Source organism: Channa argus, chromosome 10 (assembly GCF_033026475.1).
Source record: "Channa argus isolate prfri chromosome 10, Channa argus male v1.0, whole genome shotgun sequence".
Lineage (NCBI taxonomy): Eukaryota > Metazoa > Chordata > Actinopteri > Anabantiformes > Channidae > Channa > Channa argus.
The window spans coordinates 10,853,803-10,870,101 of record NC_090206.1 but is presented as its reverse complement, the minus strand read 5'-3'; the positions used below and the strand labels follow the sequence as shown (position 1 = coordinate 10,870,101).

Sequence of the window (16,299 nt, the reverse complement as noted above, 5' to 3'; positions counted from 1 at the left end):
ATTTATGTAATATGGTATGCAAGGCTGTAACAGTTTCGACAGGACCACAAACAAGTACACATGCAAACAGTATGCACAACTAAGCTCCATCATTTGGCTCCAAGTACAAAACTGATATTTCACCCCACTTACAGATGGAAATGCCTTGGTGATAGCTGTAATTGGATGTATAATGTAATCAGGTAATTTGATACGATTCATTTTGATAGTGTTCTGTTCAAATTGAACAGTTGACAGAGCAGAAGTGGTGTGTCAACTGCCTGTTTGCCACATTCTGCAGCTGTCGCTGCAGCTCTGGAATGATGAGAGCTATATCACAGTCCATCAGTACAGGGACTGGATTACTTTTTTGATGGACTGCTGACTTGGCACACTGAAGAATGAGGTTGAGTGAAGCCAAGTGGCAGAGCCGGACGATAATGAAATATTTGTGATAAAGATGTAATGAATGTGGGATCGGGTAAAAAACACTCTGAATAATATCTTAGTGAAGGTGTATGATGTGGATTGACTTGATCTGATTGCACACAGACAATCTTCACTTTAAAAATACATCCCTACCGACTCCTTTTGCACAAGCTGCTCTTATCACCTGAAAACAGGATGGAGGCAGCAATGTTTCGTATCAAACTGTTGTCGTTCAGAAGTGTTTGAACATGTTTTAAAGCATTTAAAGTGCAAACGAAATTTAATAAAAGTGGCTGGTGATTAACACTGCTATGGATAAAGAGTAGCCATAATGTAGAACAAATGTATGAAAAAACTTTGACAATGGTAAAGAGATTAATCAATAATAAAAAAATGTGAAATGATGGTTCAGGTTTAGTGCTTTAAGTTTTCAGGTTGTTGCATGTTCTGTATAGTTGTAAACACAAATATCTGCAAAAAAAGCCCAAAACAAAAAAAGCAAAAAAAAAAAAACATGTTTTTTGCTGATGTGTTGCTGCATATTAAAAGATGTCAGTAACCAGGTAAAAACACACCAAACGTGTAATTAATAATTTAGTGTTCCTGAAAATCTTTCAGCAGCTGCTGAGTGCAGTAATTTCTGTGGAAACAACCTCTGCTTTTCTTCTCCATGCTCCTAGTATACCCGATATACCCAAAGGGAAGCGTGAATAATAAAGACCTCAAATGACAGGCACACAGCAGGGTTAATGATAAAGGTCAACTTGCCAGCATGCAGCCAGTGAGTGTAAAGGACAAGTAGCAAGGGGTCACAACTCACATGGGCTCCTAGCCAATGTAGGAGCCGGACCCACAATTCTCCAGAACCAGATGAGAGCTGCTGCTCTGCAGCAACAGTTCCCAGAGCGGCTGCCATGTGATGCACACTCCACTGATGCTTTTATTAGCGTGCTACGTCCTTTTAGGGATAACAGAAACTAATACATTTGGTTGGGAAACACAGCAAGGTTCATACCTGTGTAAACAAAACCGAAACAGGCGAGACCTCAGAATACGAAGGGGAGAAATTTGAGTACAGTATGCTAGTGAGGTCGCAGATTCTTAGTATTACACTCACACTGCAGAAGAGCGTCAGGATATTTAAGTGCAGTGACTGTGCAACTGAAAAAAATATCACGGTAAGAGACAGAGATGGCACTCCAGTGGCTTAGTGTTTGGTTTGACAGGCAGCTCCACAGAGAGAATGCCAGCCAACACCTGAAGCCACACAACTACAACAAGACATTCGGGATTTATCAACACATTTCACTGCTATTATTCATGAGAAAACTGGCATTCGGCAGCACCTGACGCTCACATCAGTCCCGCATGATATTTAGAAGAATCCCTTGAACTTCTTTTGGCTGCGAGGAACAAAGACTCTTTCTGTTCTATAGAATAATCTCAATTAAGCCCTGTTTGTTGATTAGGTACCTTTTGCAGGGTTTTTAAAAATCAGTACAGAATGTACACTGAACAAAAAAAAAAAAAAGCTAAATGCAACAGTTTGATGGTCTGACTAAAATGTATTTGTATCCCTGTGTTTCCTTCTTATTTTAAATTGAATTATACATCTGTAAATATTTTAAATTGCTTTTTGCACTTTGGGCTTTTCAATATATATTATCTCATCAGCCATCACCACGTTGTGTTTTAGTTAAAAACATTTTGGCATGAAAACATTTAAACTTAACAAATCAAATTAAGTGATAAAGGCAAAAAACTGTCCAGCATGTGGACAATATCATTACCAATTAACAATGGTAACATTTTATTTCAGCATGACAGGTTGGAATTTCCATTTTATTATTGTGTGTCGTGACTTGGCCTACATTCACTCACACTCACAAGCACAAACACATGCAGTGCCTGCAAAAAGCTTTCATAGTTTAACTTGATTCATTTTGCATGTTATAATGTTTATTTTAATTTGTTTCCTTTCATCTTCCTAACTTATTTACAAGCAAACCATGTCAGACTTATTCTGCAAATATGTAATTTTCAAATGAATTTTTAGATATCAAACATCTGCACTACTTCCCTTCCTCTGTAAGCTGCTTTGTCATGCTGTAATTCCATTTTCTCCCTTCAGGCTGCTGTTGATACACAACTTTCTTTTGTTGTTGAATTGTGCTTACATTGGAAGCAAAATACTATTTTCAATCTTCAAACCTCAGAAATACTGTGACAATAAATTCAGAATTCTGGTCATGGAAACACAAAGGCAACACGTGTTTCAGGTGTGCATTCATGAGCTGCTATCAAAACCAAAGATTTCCTACTAGCGCTAAAACATTTAATTATATCATAATAAAAAGACATTTATTTTCTTTAGGCAATTTGGGATAATTATTTCAGATTTATAACATTTTGTCTGGCTCTGTCTACATCTAAACATAGTCTATAATTATTTGTGCAAATGTTTTGCAACTGTTTCATTATGTTAAACCAGTGACTGCCACTGTCCAGGGTGCTGAATTTGGGGCTGTCCTCAGCATCTGCTGCAGGAGCTGATACTTAGCCTCATCATTTGCCTCACCTGCCAAGTTCATTCCTTATTGCTTGTTGTTCCAGATTATAGATGCTGATCTGATTCTTGGTGACACAAAGCTTAAGCTCAACACCAGCCAGCTCTGCTTCATTTAAGAGTTATTTAGTTAGTTAAAGAATGCACTATGGACACACTTTTTACAAAAATGCAAATATCCTCTTTCAATAGCTAAGGGTAAACATACATTTACAATGATGGAATGGCCATAATGGCAACAAGACCATACTCTTTGTATTAACAGGTATTACATTACACAGTACATATGGGCCATTGACAAACAGCCCACTCTGTTGTTTGGGTGTAAGTATTTGTTTGGAAGCCAAATTCTCAGGTTTTATACACTTTCTACAATGACAAATTAATCAGGCTCATATTACTACAGTGCCAGCAGACATGCACAGGGTAAAGACTATACCCTCCTGCAAAAGCTACATAAGCAAAAAGGCTGTCAGGCTCAGCTAGTACCCGCAGAATTTCTTGTACGCTGGCTTACTAAGACAAAGCTCTTCCAGTGTGTTCTAATGCTCTACATTTCCCTTCACAGTATCCCCTACTTCATGGGCTTGAAAAGAATAGATGGGCCAAGGAGATGATTGAAAATCCCACTTGGATCAATTTTATACCAATCAAGTCTTCTAAATAGTGAGGGAGATGAAGTTGGACTAACTTGGACTGTAGCCACAGCTCCTTTTACTACTCTACAGTAGATACATTACACCAGTGTTTTACACTGCAGCAGAATTGCATTATTGTTTCCTCAGAGTGGTTGAGTGGAAATGGCTTCCCACACATTTGACAGACCTCCTTGGGGTTACGGCACATTCAGAACCTGATATGACCCTATAGAACTTGCTCTCATAGGAGAAAGGTATTTCCTCATCTGATGTCTAATATAACTTGTCAGGGATGCATTGGAAAATATTTGGTTACTATCATCCCTCTGTGGATCCTTAGTTTTAGGTATAAGCACTACGCTAGATAGGTGACTCTGGTTTGTGCCAAAAACAGCAGTTATTTCTTTGTTCATTTTTGTCCAACTCCTCTGTTATGCCGATTCTTCCCAAATGGGAATAATTCTCACATCTGTCCTATTTTAATAATACCAAACTCAAACTTGAGATGTGTGATTAAAAGCATTGTGAACGGTCCTCAACCTTTTTCTTTCTCAGTAGGTGTAGTTTCTTTCTCGGTAGGAGTAGTTCCACCTACTGTAATGGTACATTACATGTTAACTCCCCCCACTCTCTGACACACACACAAATTAAACAGGGCTCCCCACTTGTATCCATCATTCCAAAGTGTCCACGTACCTTTGCTTAGCAATACACTTGACTACCATCTCAAGTTTCAACCTCTACTGACCACAGCCAAAGGGGTTGTTCCAACCTTATTCTCCTCCCTTTTCTTCTCCTTCTCCTCTCACTATGTCAGTTCAACATCCTGCCTTCCACCACTGATAGCTCCTCTGTAGCAGTGCTTTGAGGTGGTAGCTATGGAGGGTGCCTCCCACACATGCAACAACTGCTGACCTTGGCAGTTATGCTTGGCCACCGCAATGGTTATTGCCTTTACAAGAGAAGAAGTACCTCTACCAGTCTGGCCAATATATATCTTTTTACACACATCATCCCTGCATCGGGTCACAACTAATAATAGACGAATCTTAACCTCTGTCCCTCTAGCTGTACCTGTAAATAATCGTACCTTTTCCTACCTTTCACAATACTGCAAAAGAATGAACAAAAACAAAAAAGAAACAAAAGAAGAAGAAGCAATTTCAAAATTCACATATTATTTTTCTTCTACTCTGAATGATCAAACATGCCACACTGGGCTCATCTAGAAGGTGTACGTACATGCTGGCTTCTGTTCGATAAGGCTGTTACCTGAGCGTATTTTGCCCTGAGGAAGAAGAAGTGCCTGTGTGTTTTTTTGGTTGTGAAGTTAAAAATCCCTCAAGGACAAATGCACTAAGAAGAAAAGCTCTGCTGCCATTAGGAGCCTCATACTCCCTCCTAGTGCAGCGTATAAAACAAAACAAAGCATTCAAGCAATGAATCACCACAGATAGATCTTTCAGGCACCATAAACAAGGAGTCCAATACAAAGTGGGAATAGACTAAAGTTACAAAAGTCTCAGAAATACAAATATTCACCTTTGGGTATACAATAAATCTTTCCAGTGCCATCTTCTGACAGACTGATACTTGTTCAAAGACTTCATACAGTGATATGTACTGTTTTCTTTTAATTGATTTTCAGTCTTTGTGTCAATATCTCAGTGGAAAAACAAAACAGGAATCTGCAATTCCCATTATACAGAATGTCTTGATTTTCTTTTTGGTATTATGTTCCTTTTAATGTACTTTACTTGGATAACCTAATTAATTGCATTTACTCTTGTGATTGTTATTTATTCGGTTGTAGAATCTTTAGACCTGTCCTAAACTAAGTTAAAGTAAATATTTATGTACTGTAGTTTAATGGTGACAATGAAACCCTAAAGGTTTATAGGAACTTAAATTACATTCTGTGACCCAAAAGGCCCCACTAGTGTAAATATATTTTGGATCTGGCCCTAAAAGCAAAGGTGAAGGCCAGCATGCTGGTCCACACAAAAATCTGCAACATCCATTTGTGCAAGTTAATAGGCTCGGATACAAAAAGCAAAAGGTGAAAGAATAGTTTAATCACAGCATAGCCAATACCTGCCACTGTGCAAGCATTGCATTATGAATTGCCTATTGTGTGTGCTTTATTTGAGTCTCATACTAAAATACACTCGATTTAATGACCACTCGAAAATATGAAAAAACAAAAATCCATACCTAGAAATTGTAGTTGTACCCCTGAATCTGTTTTGGGTCAGATGGTGCTGAGGTGGTAATGGAAATGCCAGCTCTTGTTGCCAGGTCATCGTGAGCAAGCTGCTCTCCAAATATTAGTCTTCTGTCTTGGAGTAGTCACTCAAATCCCACAAAACTCTGATTGTTGTATGCCACTAGAGTGAATTTAAATAATTTTTACTGGGGTTTAGGGTGCAAATGAAAGAAACATATGAAGCACATCCTCCAACACTAACAGTAAAGGTCAAACATCCAGTAATAAAGCATCTCAACCACAAACACTGACACAAGGTTGACATTTCCCTTTAGTGAACCACCGCTCCATCTGAGCACTGTGCACACTGAGCACAGAACGGCTTGCAACTGCACTTCATTTTGCCATCCTTGGGTGAAGTGCTTCATTTTTACATAAGATGCTACAGAAAACCCCTTGACCAGATGAAAGCGATTGTCGGGCTAGTTCATTGATGTCTTTGTAATGCATATGTACTATTTTGGTGAAAGTACTGCGATCATCTAAGCATGTTTTGTATCTTAGGGCAGTGCAACAGCAAAGCTTGTTTTGCATAGTGAAAGGCACTACTGTACTGTAGAAATTGATTTCTTAATGTCACAGTTTTCTGAAATGTCATGCTTATGAAATATAATAAGCTTGCTGTTTACATTTGTCGTAAGATAAAAAGGAAGGAAAATTCTCATTAACAATACATCACCGATTTCAGTTCAAGTCACCGCAGTGAGAGGAAATGTGTTGTATATTCAGTGTAGAACATCTTTGTACAATGGTCATATGATGTTTTTGAGCAGGCAATTAGGCTTAAAGTCATAGTACCTTAAAACATCCTAAAGGTATTTTATAAAGCCCTCCTTCACATCACAACAGACCATTCTTGAAATAGTAAAAATGTAAAAAAAAGAAAAGAAAATAATACATTTAAAATGCAAAAGCACAATCTTAAAGTAGTAGACAAGCATTGTGCCACTTTGCAGTGGTTGGGTTGACCATGTCAAAGTTGTAATTGAGTTGCTGAAGATTCCGCAAAAGGAACCTAAGATGCTTGTTTCGCACTGAGGTAAAAAAACAAACTGCTTTCCAGGCTGTCTCCATATTTCACTTTCTAATTTAGTAACTGTGATTTTTTTTTTTTTAGCAGATGTAGCCCATGAAACCAAATAAAAACAAATTAATTTTCCACAGCTGTGAACTCAAAATGATCAGATGGTGCATTTTTTTTAATATACGAACTCAGCCAATAGCCAATAAGCAGATTGTCATGTTACCTCACCATATTATTGTAATTGTAATTGTAAAACTGATCCTCTTTCAGAAAATGTCACAAATGATATTGTCTCATTTGTAGCATGTTTTTAAATGACTACTGCTGCGGTAACCTGACAAATCCATTACATGCAAGGCACCCCAGGTTTGGCCAAATAGTGGGATTATCAAAACCTTAACACAGCTCTGAGGAACATGAATAGTAAACAGAAAGGCTGATATTAATAACATTAAAAACAGTACTGCTGCATTACATTGATGCATTTGAATCTCATGCTTGGGTAGTTCATTTGAATAGTTGACTGTGCCACTGAGAAATAGTGAGATTATTACAGAACGTGAACTCAGTCAATGACAATTGCTGACAAATGCTAATTCATAAACACAGACTGTAATTTCATTTAAATCTTAAGGAAAGTTCATGTTTCCCCTGGTTTTATTTTCTGACAAAATACTCCAGAAGGAAAAAGCTGTGAGGAAACCTAATTGGATGGTACAGATTTTGGACATTCCCATCAGTGTGTGAAAGCACAATTAGTCTTGATTGGTTCCCCTCCCTCAACAACTGACTAAATTCTTTCAATCAGGGAGGTCTCCAGAATTTGAAATGACACACTGTCTGGGTGTGTTGGAGATTGTGCCGTGTTTCAAGCAAAGCCCAGGCCACTGTACTGCAACTGAGAGTAAGTTTTCAAATGCAATAAGGAAATATAGGAATAATGATCATACAGCACTTTTTGGAAGCCACAACATAAGCAAAAATAAAAAGTTGGATTGATTGAGCTGTACTATAAATAAAGTTCCTCATAGCACAAAGAAGATTCTAGTTCCTGCTTTGTAAATGCGGTTTGACATAAATTGCTCAATTTTTTCGAAATGGTCTGGCCTAGATGGTTTTATCCGCTTTCAGTTTTAATAAATATTTTTCAAGAGTTTTAAGCTAGAAAGGAAACATCTTCTTGGGGACAGCGCACATTCTGGGCACTGAGGAACAAAAGGCCCCATCTCAACCCTGTCTTACAAAGCCAGACATTTGTTGCAGTGCATCTGGCAAGAGCGGCTTAAGAGTTAATTTCCTGGCAGTGATTTGTAGGAGAGTAGCATCCACAAGCCGCTGCAGACTGAAGCATGAAAACCATTACTTCAATCCCTCACTCCCTGACATTAATAGGATGAATAAATGTTTTTGTTCTCTGCTTAATTTGGATGAATTCAACCAAATGGCAATAAAAACAAGTAAATATCCATCTCAGCTCCGTTCCTGATAAAAAAAAAGACAAAGAGAACTCACTCTGCCCTCACTTATTCTTCCACCTACTGTTTGAAAATTCCTCTGCTCGGCGCCAAGCTCATATATCAGATGATAACCGAGACTGGAACACTTACTGAGGGAGGCTTGTGTTATAGGAAAGGTTTATTTTAAGTCCATTCACCCCCACCACACAGGAGGTTTTCATGTCAAATTTTATCCTGTAGTAACTCAGAGAATGATTTTTGTGACCCCAGACATCTGATGTGACAAATGAGACTCCCTCGGATTATATCCTGCACATGAACTAAAAAGATAATATTATAAAAAGAGTGCAATAAAAATACAATAAAACCATGGAAGCAGCAGCAGGCAACTATGCCACAACAATGTAGTCCCATTTTACAACTTGTCTATTTATATGGCTTTGACACTGAGTATAAAGTCATCCAAGAAGCATTCAGGACTGTACTGTAGTGTTAAAGATGTTCTCCAACAACTGAAAGCCTATGAAAACAGACTTTTGTCTTGCTTGTGGTTTCTAAACACAATTCATCTGTGTTAGTGTTATTAACTAGCTAGGTGTAATTGCTTTAGATGCATTACTTTCAGTCTCCGGACTAGCAGAGGGTTGACCCAGATTTGCGGGTAGCTCAGGAAAAGTTAAATATGTTGCAATCAGATCGGTGACAGGGCCAACAGGGCCAACACAAGCCACACAAGTTTTAGTGAGTAAGCAGAGAAATGCTACGGCAGATCTAAGGTTCAGTCTCACCCACTTTGGATGAATTTTAGACTGTTCTGATCCACCTTTGTGATGAATTTGCACAATGGAATAGCAATCTATATACTGTATATGGCTGAGTATAAATATAAGTGTTTCAACAGCATCATAGATTTTATTCAGTTACAAGACACTTGAAATGCTAAGTGTAAGTGGAACCTGTGCTTTTATAGCGCATGGCCTCAGAAAAGCTGTGTCCAGATGACAGCTTATTCTGTAGTATTATTACTTAACCAACATCCAGCAGTGTACTGGGTCAGGAGGCCACGAGCACACTGGGTGCTACTCAGCTCAGCAGTTATCCTGCAGTAAAAATAAAAACTAAACCAACTAGTGTGATAGACTGTTTTTTGCTCTACAGTCCAGCTCAAACATCGCAAATATCCTCCGCTCCCCAAATCCCTGGCTGAATTACCAACTGCCACCATCCTTAGTTTAGGAGAGGGACAAGCAGAGTCACCTACGACAGATAAAATAATCCTGGCAATTTAACAAATCGATGCTAAATCACCCACACTGCTGCTTCAGTGTGAGGAGTGCTGTTTTTGCGTACACACATACCGTCGGTTGAGGTTATTATGATTGGATCTAAAATTATTCTTTTGAAGGTCTGAATTACTTGGGTAGACTAAGGTGATAGTCCACAGCGGCGACGGACCCGCCATAAAATGGCTGTGATCAGAGCGATATGGGAGATAGACATCAAAGGTCACCAATAAACCCTGTGAGAAGTGAAAGCGCTCCGCATACACAGACTGCATTTGACCATTCTCCTTTTTAGAGCAGTTGTCCGAGAGGAAGTGTCTCACCTTGGCTTTTGGCAAGAGAAGCAGCCTTTGTTAATTTTTAATGCATTTGGAAACTAGTAATTAAGTCCCCCCCCCCAATGGACTAGGAAATTGACATGCTCTGGAGAGCCAGTGAGTAATTATATTTGTAAAGAGCAGTGATACAAGATACTCCCCTCTGACTGGGACTCATTACACATCATTAGAGAGGCGCGGCAACAAGGCACTTGCACGCGCAGTACTTGCACAGACCACACACACAAATGCGTGTGGGCAGACAAGTCTCACTCTTTGAGACACACACACACACACACACACACACACCATACAGATCAATGAGCAGAAATCCAAACATGCTTTTACTTTAGTAAACAAACTCTGTTCTTCAGGCCCCTGACCTGAGTGTGACAGGACAACCTGGAAGGTGTATACCTCTTTTTTCCATATCTCATCTGGTGATAATCATATTGCAGTGGGTCAATAAGTAATTAAAGATTAAATCTGAAATTAATTCTTATTCATCTAAATAGTGAAAGGTTGAGATATGAAAGTTTCCAAATGGGGCCTCAGGAGAATTGTGGTCCACCCTTTGAAGCAATAATTACCGTTACAGCATAGAGCTAAAAGCTGCAAGGGGAAGATAGAACAGCACTAGAAACTTAGTGGACTTCTCTTTAATTGGAACAGGAGTGACGGCAATTCATCGCATCAGAGTCTCAGAATAGAATTTGTACAACTCTCTTCCATGTTACCATTCCTTTCTACATTATTTCTCCTCTTTCCTCTGTCATTTTTTTCTCTCTGAATGGTTTATCTTTTACTGTAGAATTATAAAACCTTGCTGAAATACAGATCAAATTCACTGCAACCTGTCTTTCACAAAACAGCAAACGCATACCTTTTTGTAACACGCAGTGAGTATCTTTCTCTAAAAAACAAAATCTAATTAGTGACACACTTAAATAAAGCATTCATTACTGATATTTTGCAAGTATTGGTGCTGTTCAATTTGTTGAAAGCTGCTGGTGATTTTTTTTTTCTTTCCACAAATTTGTTTCACTCAAAACAGATTTCCTAGTAAGGGCTGCTGTTACCTAATAGTTTAGGCCTATTGTTTCTTTGAAATGAGTTAAATATTTAGATTGTTGTGTGTATTTCAAAGGTGTTTACTGCATTAATAATGCAATATGCAGATTGCCCAGGGAAGAAGGGAGAGCTATATTAGTGTCAGAAAGCATAGTTTGAGTTGCCTTGTCTGCTTTCACTTTAAACTCATTATCTTGTCTAATTCTCTCTGCCTCCATTATTCCCTCATCCCTTTAAGCAGGCTAATTAAAAGAGCTTTCATTTTTTTCTTTAATATTTATTTATTTATTTTTTCAGCATTTCTATATGAAACTGCCTCGCCCTGTGTATAATCTAAATTAAAGATTTTGTCATTATTTAAATGAGGGGAGGGGGGGGTGTCCTGCTGCAAGGTACTTGAGTTAAAGTGAAGAAACATTTGAAAAAAAAAGGTGTTTTTTTATCTCATGATGAAGTGAGATGACCTGATATTACACTGCAAGTGTATGGTTTTCAACTACAAGTGCAGTGGTTAATACTCAGCATCCAATACAAACAGTTAATCTACTCCACTTAATGCTGTTTAGACTAGATTAATGCTGAAACTGTTAGCGACACTCATATTCAATAAAGTACTGCAAACAAAAATAAGATGAAGACTTGTAATTATGATTTCTCATGTTCTGAGTGCTGCTATTCACACTTTATGACGGAAAATCTTCAGACAGCTTAGTGTTAATTGGCCCATCATGGTCTGATTTCTCTCTGGCCTGGCTTTTATTTGGTTTATATGAGTGTGTCTGTAATAACAGTTTAAAGCTGTTCCATGGGGAGATTATCAGACCATGGTACAGCGTTGGACATTATCGCTCAACTACATGCATCACTTCTTCTCTGCTCATTTCTCAGAATGGCTGCTGGGGAGCTAACAAAGAGAGCTGCTTTGTGAAATGTATTTGTGTATATGTGCAGGCTTTGGAGTGCATGTCTGTGCTTGTGCATGTAAGCAAACTTCATATGCGTGTGTGTGTGTTGGGGGGGGTGGCTTGTTTTTTGTTTGGATGGGACTGTTCCGTGTCTCTGTGTGTGCATGCATGTAGAATGACATTTTGTCAAATGTGGCAGCGAGAGAAGAAACATCTGACTCATAATTGAAGTGCCATGAAAGAAATATGATCATGAATCTGTATTAAGCTTACATGCTCAGCTTAAAACCAGTGGCAGGACCACGAGACACCATGCTCAGCTAGTACTCCCGCTACCTTACCACCCTGAAGGCTGATTACAATTCTTAAAATGATACTCCACAAAATGACAGAGGAAAACACAACACATTCAATGTGAGCAATCCTGATGACAAAATCGATAGGCCATAGCGCTCTCATCTCCATCAAAAAGAGTGTCAGGATGAATGTAGTTGTGCCTCCATGATTCAGCCAGACAAGTCATCTTAATGTCCTGGAGGATAAAGCAGCATCACTCCACAGTTACCCTCCTGCTACCGACATGTTGAGTTGTTGGAGCAGCAAAGTGAGACAGACTTTAAGGAAAAAGTGTAGAAACATTCAGTATTTTTCAGTAAACAAGTGCCATAAAAAGATAAGCATTAATGAATTAATTGTTAAATATTTTATTTTTCACATATCCTGTACTGTATAAACAGTATGGCCTATGTTTTGCTGTGTTTATTACTTGTTTTTATTTATCATGTTATTTATGCTTTTTATTGTGTGTATGTGTGTAAACTGGCCACTTGTGCAGCTGTTGCAGTAATTTATACTATCAATACATAGATCAGCTACAGCGGTTGCTGTTCAACAAATGCTTGTTCAGTTCAATCCAAACATGAAACAAATGTTTCTGAATGATTTGGGATTGAATACTTTATCTCTGTTTCAACATAGGAATTTAGTAATTTGGTTACTAATATCACAGAGACAAATATAATATTGGCCTTACTTTTGAGAAATGTTTGGTAAAAACTGCTCTGCCTCACTGTTTCAGGAAATTACTGCTTTTTTCTTGAGAACATTTCTTGGATTACACGTTAAAACACACTGTATTTGCGGCCAGTTTTTAAACATTTACAATATGTTTTCAGTTGGAACAAACGGCTTCGGGCTGAGTGCCACAGACAGGGTAGGGAAATCTGAAAGTATTGAGAGACAGACTTAGCAATTGTCGGTTTTAGTCTTTTCATGGTATTTCTTGACAATAAGAAACACGTACTGTAAAATAACCCAAGCAGGTTCCTTTATGTTAACAGCTGCCAACAATTTGGGATAAAATCTGAGCCACTATACTCAACATACACAAACAACAACATGGTAATTTAATTTTATAGTCAAAGTGTTTGTAGTCTGTACACAACCACTTTAAATGTAAAAAAATGTGTGAGGAGGGAAATCAGCTGTGTCAGAGAGATGGATGGAAAAGGTACAAAGCATGGGTAGTGTGCTAACTAACTCCATTTTGTGTTGCTGCAGCTGTTTCCATGGAGCTCTCTCTCCCTCTCTTTTGCTCCCTGTCTCCTTTCTCTCCAATCCCTCTCTCTCTCTCTCTTTCTCACAAACACACACACAAACACACACACACACGTGTCTGAAAGAGGATTCAGCTGTGTGAGTCAATCTGCAACCAACCACAACTCAGAGGTCTCTCTCTCTCTCTAACAGACTCTTCTCCTCTCCTCTATCTCGGAAGCTTCACGCCCATCTCATCATTTTTTTCCCAGCCTCATTACAATAATTTCTTAATTTATTCTAAACCCCAGCCACAACAACAAACCCACATTCAGCACGGTCAATTACTGTGATTTTGATACACAAGCACCACATCAACAAGAAGCATAGGAATGAGTCCATGCATTTACATTGCTGTGTTTTTCCCTCAGCCTTATTTAGAGTGGATGTAGCAATCAGTAGTGCTCATTACACCTAGCTGCCCTACATAGATGCCCCAGAAAAATGCCCTTGAAGGAGTAAGCGAAGAGAAAAAAAGATGCTTACCGAGGACTCCGACGCGGTAGTTGAGAGTGATTACGATGACATTTCCGTAACTGGCCAGGACGCTCCCATCGATCATGTTGCCTGTCCCCTCCATGTACGACCCTCCATGGATGTAGACCATCACAGGCTTGGCACCAGTATCTCGTATGTCTGCAAGAGCGGCCATCATTAACACATTCACTTTGTCGTCCACCCACTCCGATCAAGGGTCAGCTCAGATTCAGATAACAGCACATGGTGGACACAAACAGACAAGCTGACGGTCACCTCCCAGATACCAGCTGCCTACTTGTAGAAATTTAAGCAATTTTCAAACATATATATTATGTCTAAAAATAAAAAAAATTGATGTTCATTCATTATTTTCAACTCTATTATTGTAGAGTAACTGGGCACCTCAGTTGAAAATGTTGCTTGTCATTTACACTATATAAACTATTTTGGTTGTGTTTGGTCCTGTGTTGTCTTCCAGGAGGCAGAGCCACTTCCCAATATAGACGTGCAGGAAGCCATCAGGGAAAATAAATAGAGAGGTACTCTGACACATCTCCTAACCAGGGAGAAGGCTAATCTGGCCTGACAGTGATAGGGAAAATGCACTGGCTAATTACACAATGCTACCATGCGCCTCTTTTTTACACAGACCTATCTCAGTGCAACAATTTATTTGCACAGCCTTGCTTGGCATTGCAGGGAGTTAAATATGCACTTCAGTTTTGGTAAAATGTTGTTTATTTTATGCCCAAACTAGGGCTTAATACCCAGCTGGAGCGACACTCCAGCCAGATAAAGCACATCCAGAGGTAGAGGGAAGAAAAAAGCCTCTGTCTGAGGAATAGGCCGAATTACTGACTGGCTAGCTCGAACTGGGAGACAAGACAAGAAACTCTCTCTCATTTTTACTCCTGCTCCCCCCGCATTTTGTGTAGCTTCTTGCCTTCCCCTCCCTCGCTTTGTATCATTTTCACTCACAGACTCTCCCCTGTCTCTCCCTGTTTCTCTCCTGCCTTCCCTCCATCTCTGTCCAACTCCCTGCCACTCCTTTTTTCCCCCCTAAGCCCTGAGAGTGGTGAGAATGGTTGAGGGTGCGAGGGCAATGAGTGAGGAAGAAAGACAGCGAGAAAGGGATCGACACAAAGACAGATGAGAAGGAGTAAAGGCAAAAAGGAAGGTAATAAAATTGAAAGACAGTAATAAAGACGTAAAAGAAAGATGGACACACACACACACAAAAAAAAAAATCAGAAAGAAATGGGCTCAGATTCAAAAGGGTGGTATTGTATTGTTGTTGCTATAGTGACTGAGAGCCAGAATTCAAAATCCTCAAGAACCACATCCTGCACAGCCCAATCTGCATCCATCTGAAGACACTGCTTGTCGTTATGCACCCCATCACATTAGCATGCTTAACACTGAAGACAACTACTTAAATGCATTTTGTAGAAACATGTTTTTTTGTAGCCCTATAGCACAGCTCAGCCTTGATTCCTCTATGGTTATTCATGGCCCTTTTACGTTTAAATGCAAAGCAATAACTTGTACATGATGTGGCCTTATTTATAGCTTTCTTTATCTTGCTGGTATCTGAGAAGGCTACACAGTGAAATGTGATTTATAGCTGGCACCTCTCTATGCACACACTTATCTTAGACAAGAGAAGAAGGGGATGCATGGGGCGAGAAAAGCATGAAAGGTACAGTCAGAGAGGGAGGGAGGGGGAAAGAAACAGGGAAAGAGAGAAAAACTGCAAAACGATATCCTACACAAGCTTTTCATACAAATGGGCCACATGTACAAAGAGAATGGCAAAGAGGAAGAAGGAACAGAGGGCAGAAATAAGAAAAGAGATTAGTCATGTCAGTGTTATCAGTCACCTCTTTTGTTGATTCACATCATGTTTCCATGACAACTGTTAAATCCCTTTGGGAGAATGATATAAGACATTGAATCTAGACTTGTTCTAATCTATTTATTGACTTGATCAGATGTGGGAGGTGTCACATGTGACACTCAGTTCCCGCTGACACTGATGTATGTCAGCAGAAAGTTTACATCCCAATTGGACTTTGGTTTGCACTGACAAAAATTCCTTCTGCATCCATACACATCTGGCCTGCAGAACAACATCACTTGGAGGTAATGAGGTAAGCAGCTCCCAATCAGCTCAAAGCTTATTGGTTGCCATGGAGGCCCTAATCTGGTGAAACAGGTGACTAAGTGGCTACCTTGAAAAGCTGCTTTGTGATTCACCACTTCTGTGAGGCAGACACATTGTTACATCA

General features: G+C 39.2%; 1 protein-coding gene across 5 annotated transcripts in view; it reads right to left on the bottom strand.

Moving 5' to 3' along the window:
• Positions 1-16,299, bottom strand: part of LOC137134110 (neuroligin-3) — a 113,578-nt gene that overhangs the window by 58,201 nt on the left and 39,078 nt on the right. For all 5 annotated transcript variants that reach the window (XM_067518592.1, XM_067518593.1, XM_067518594.1 and 2 more), the window contains one exon: positions 14,018-14,167. In XM_067518592.1, coding sequence (XP_067374693.1) covers positions 14,018-14,167 — 150 coding nt within the window. The remainder of the gene's footprint in view (positions 1-14,017; positions 14,168-16,299) is intronic.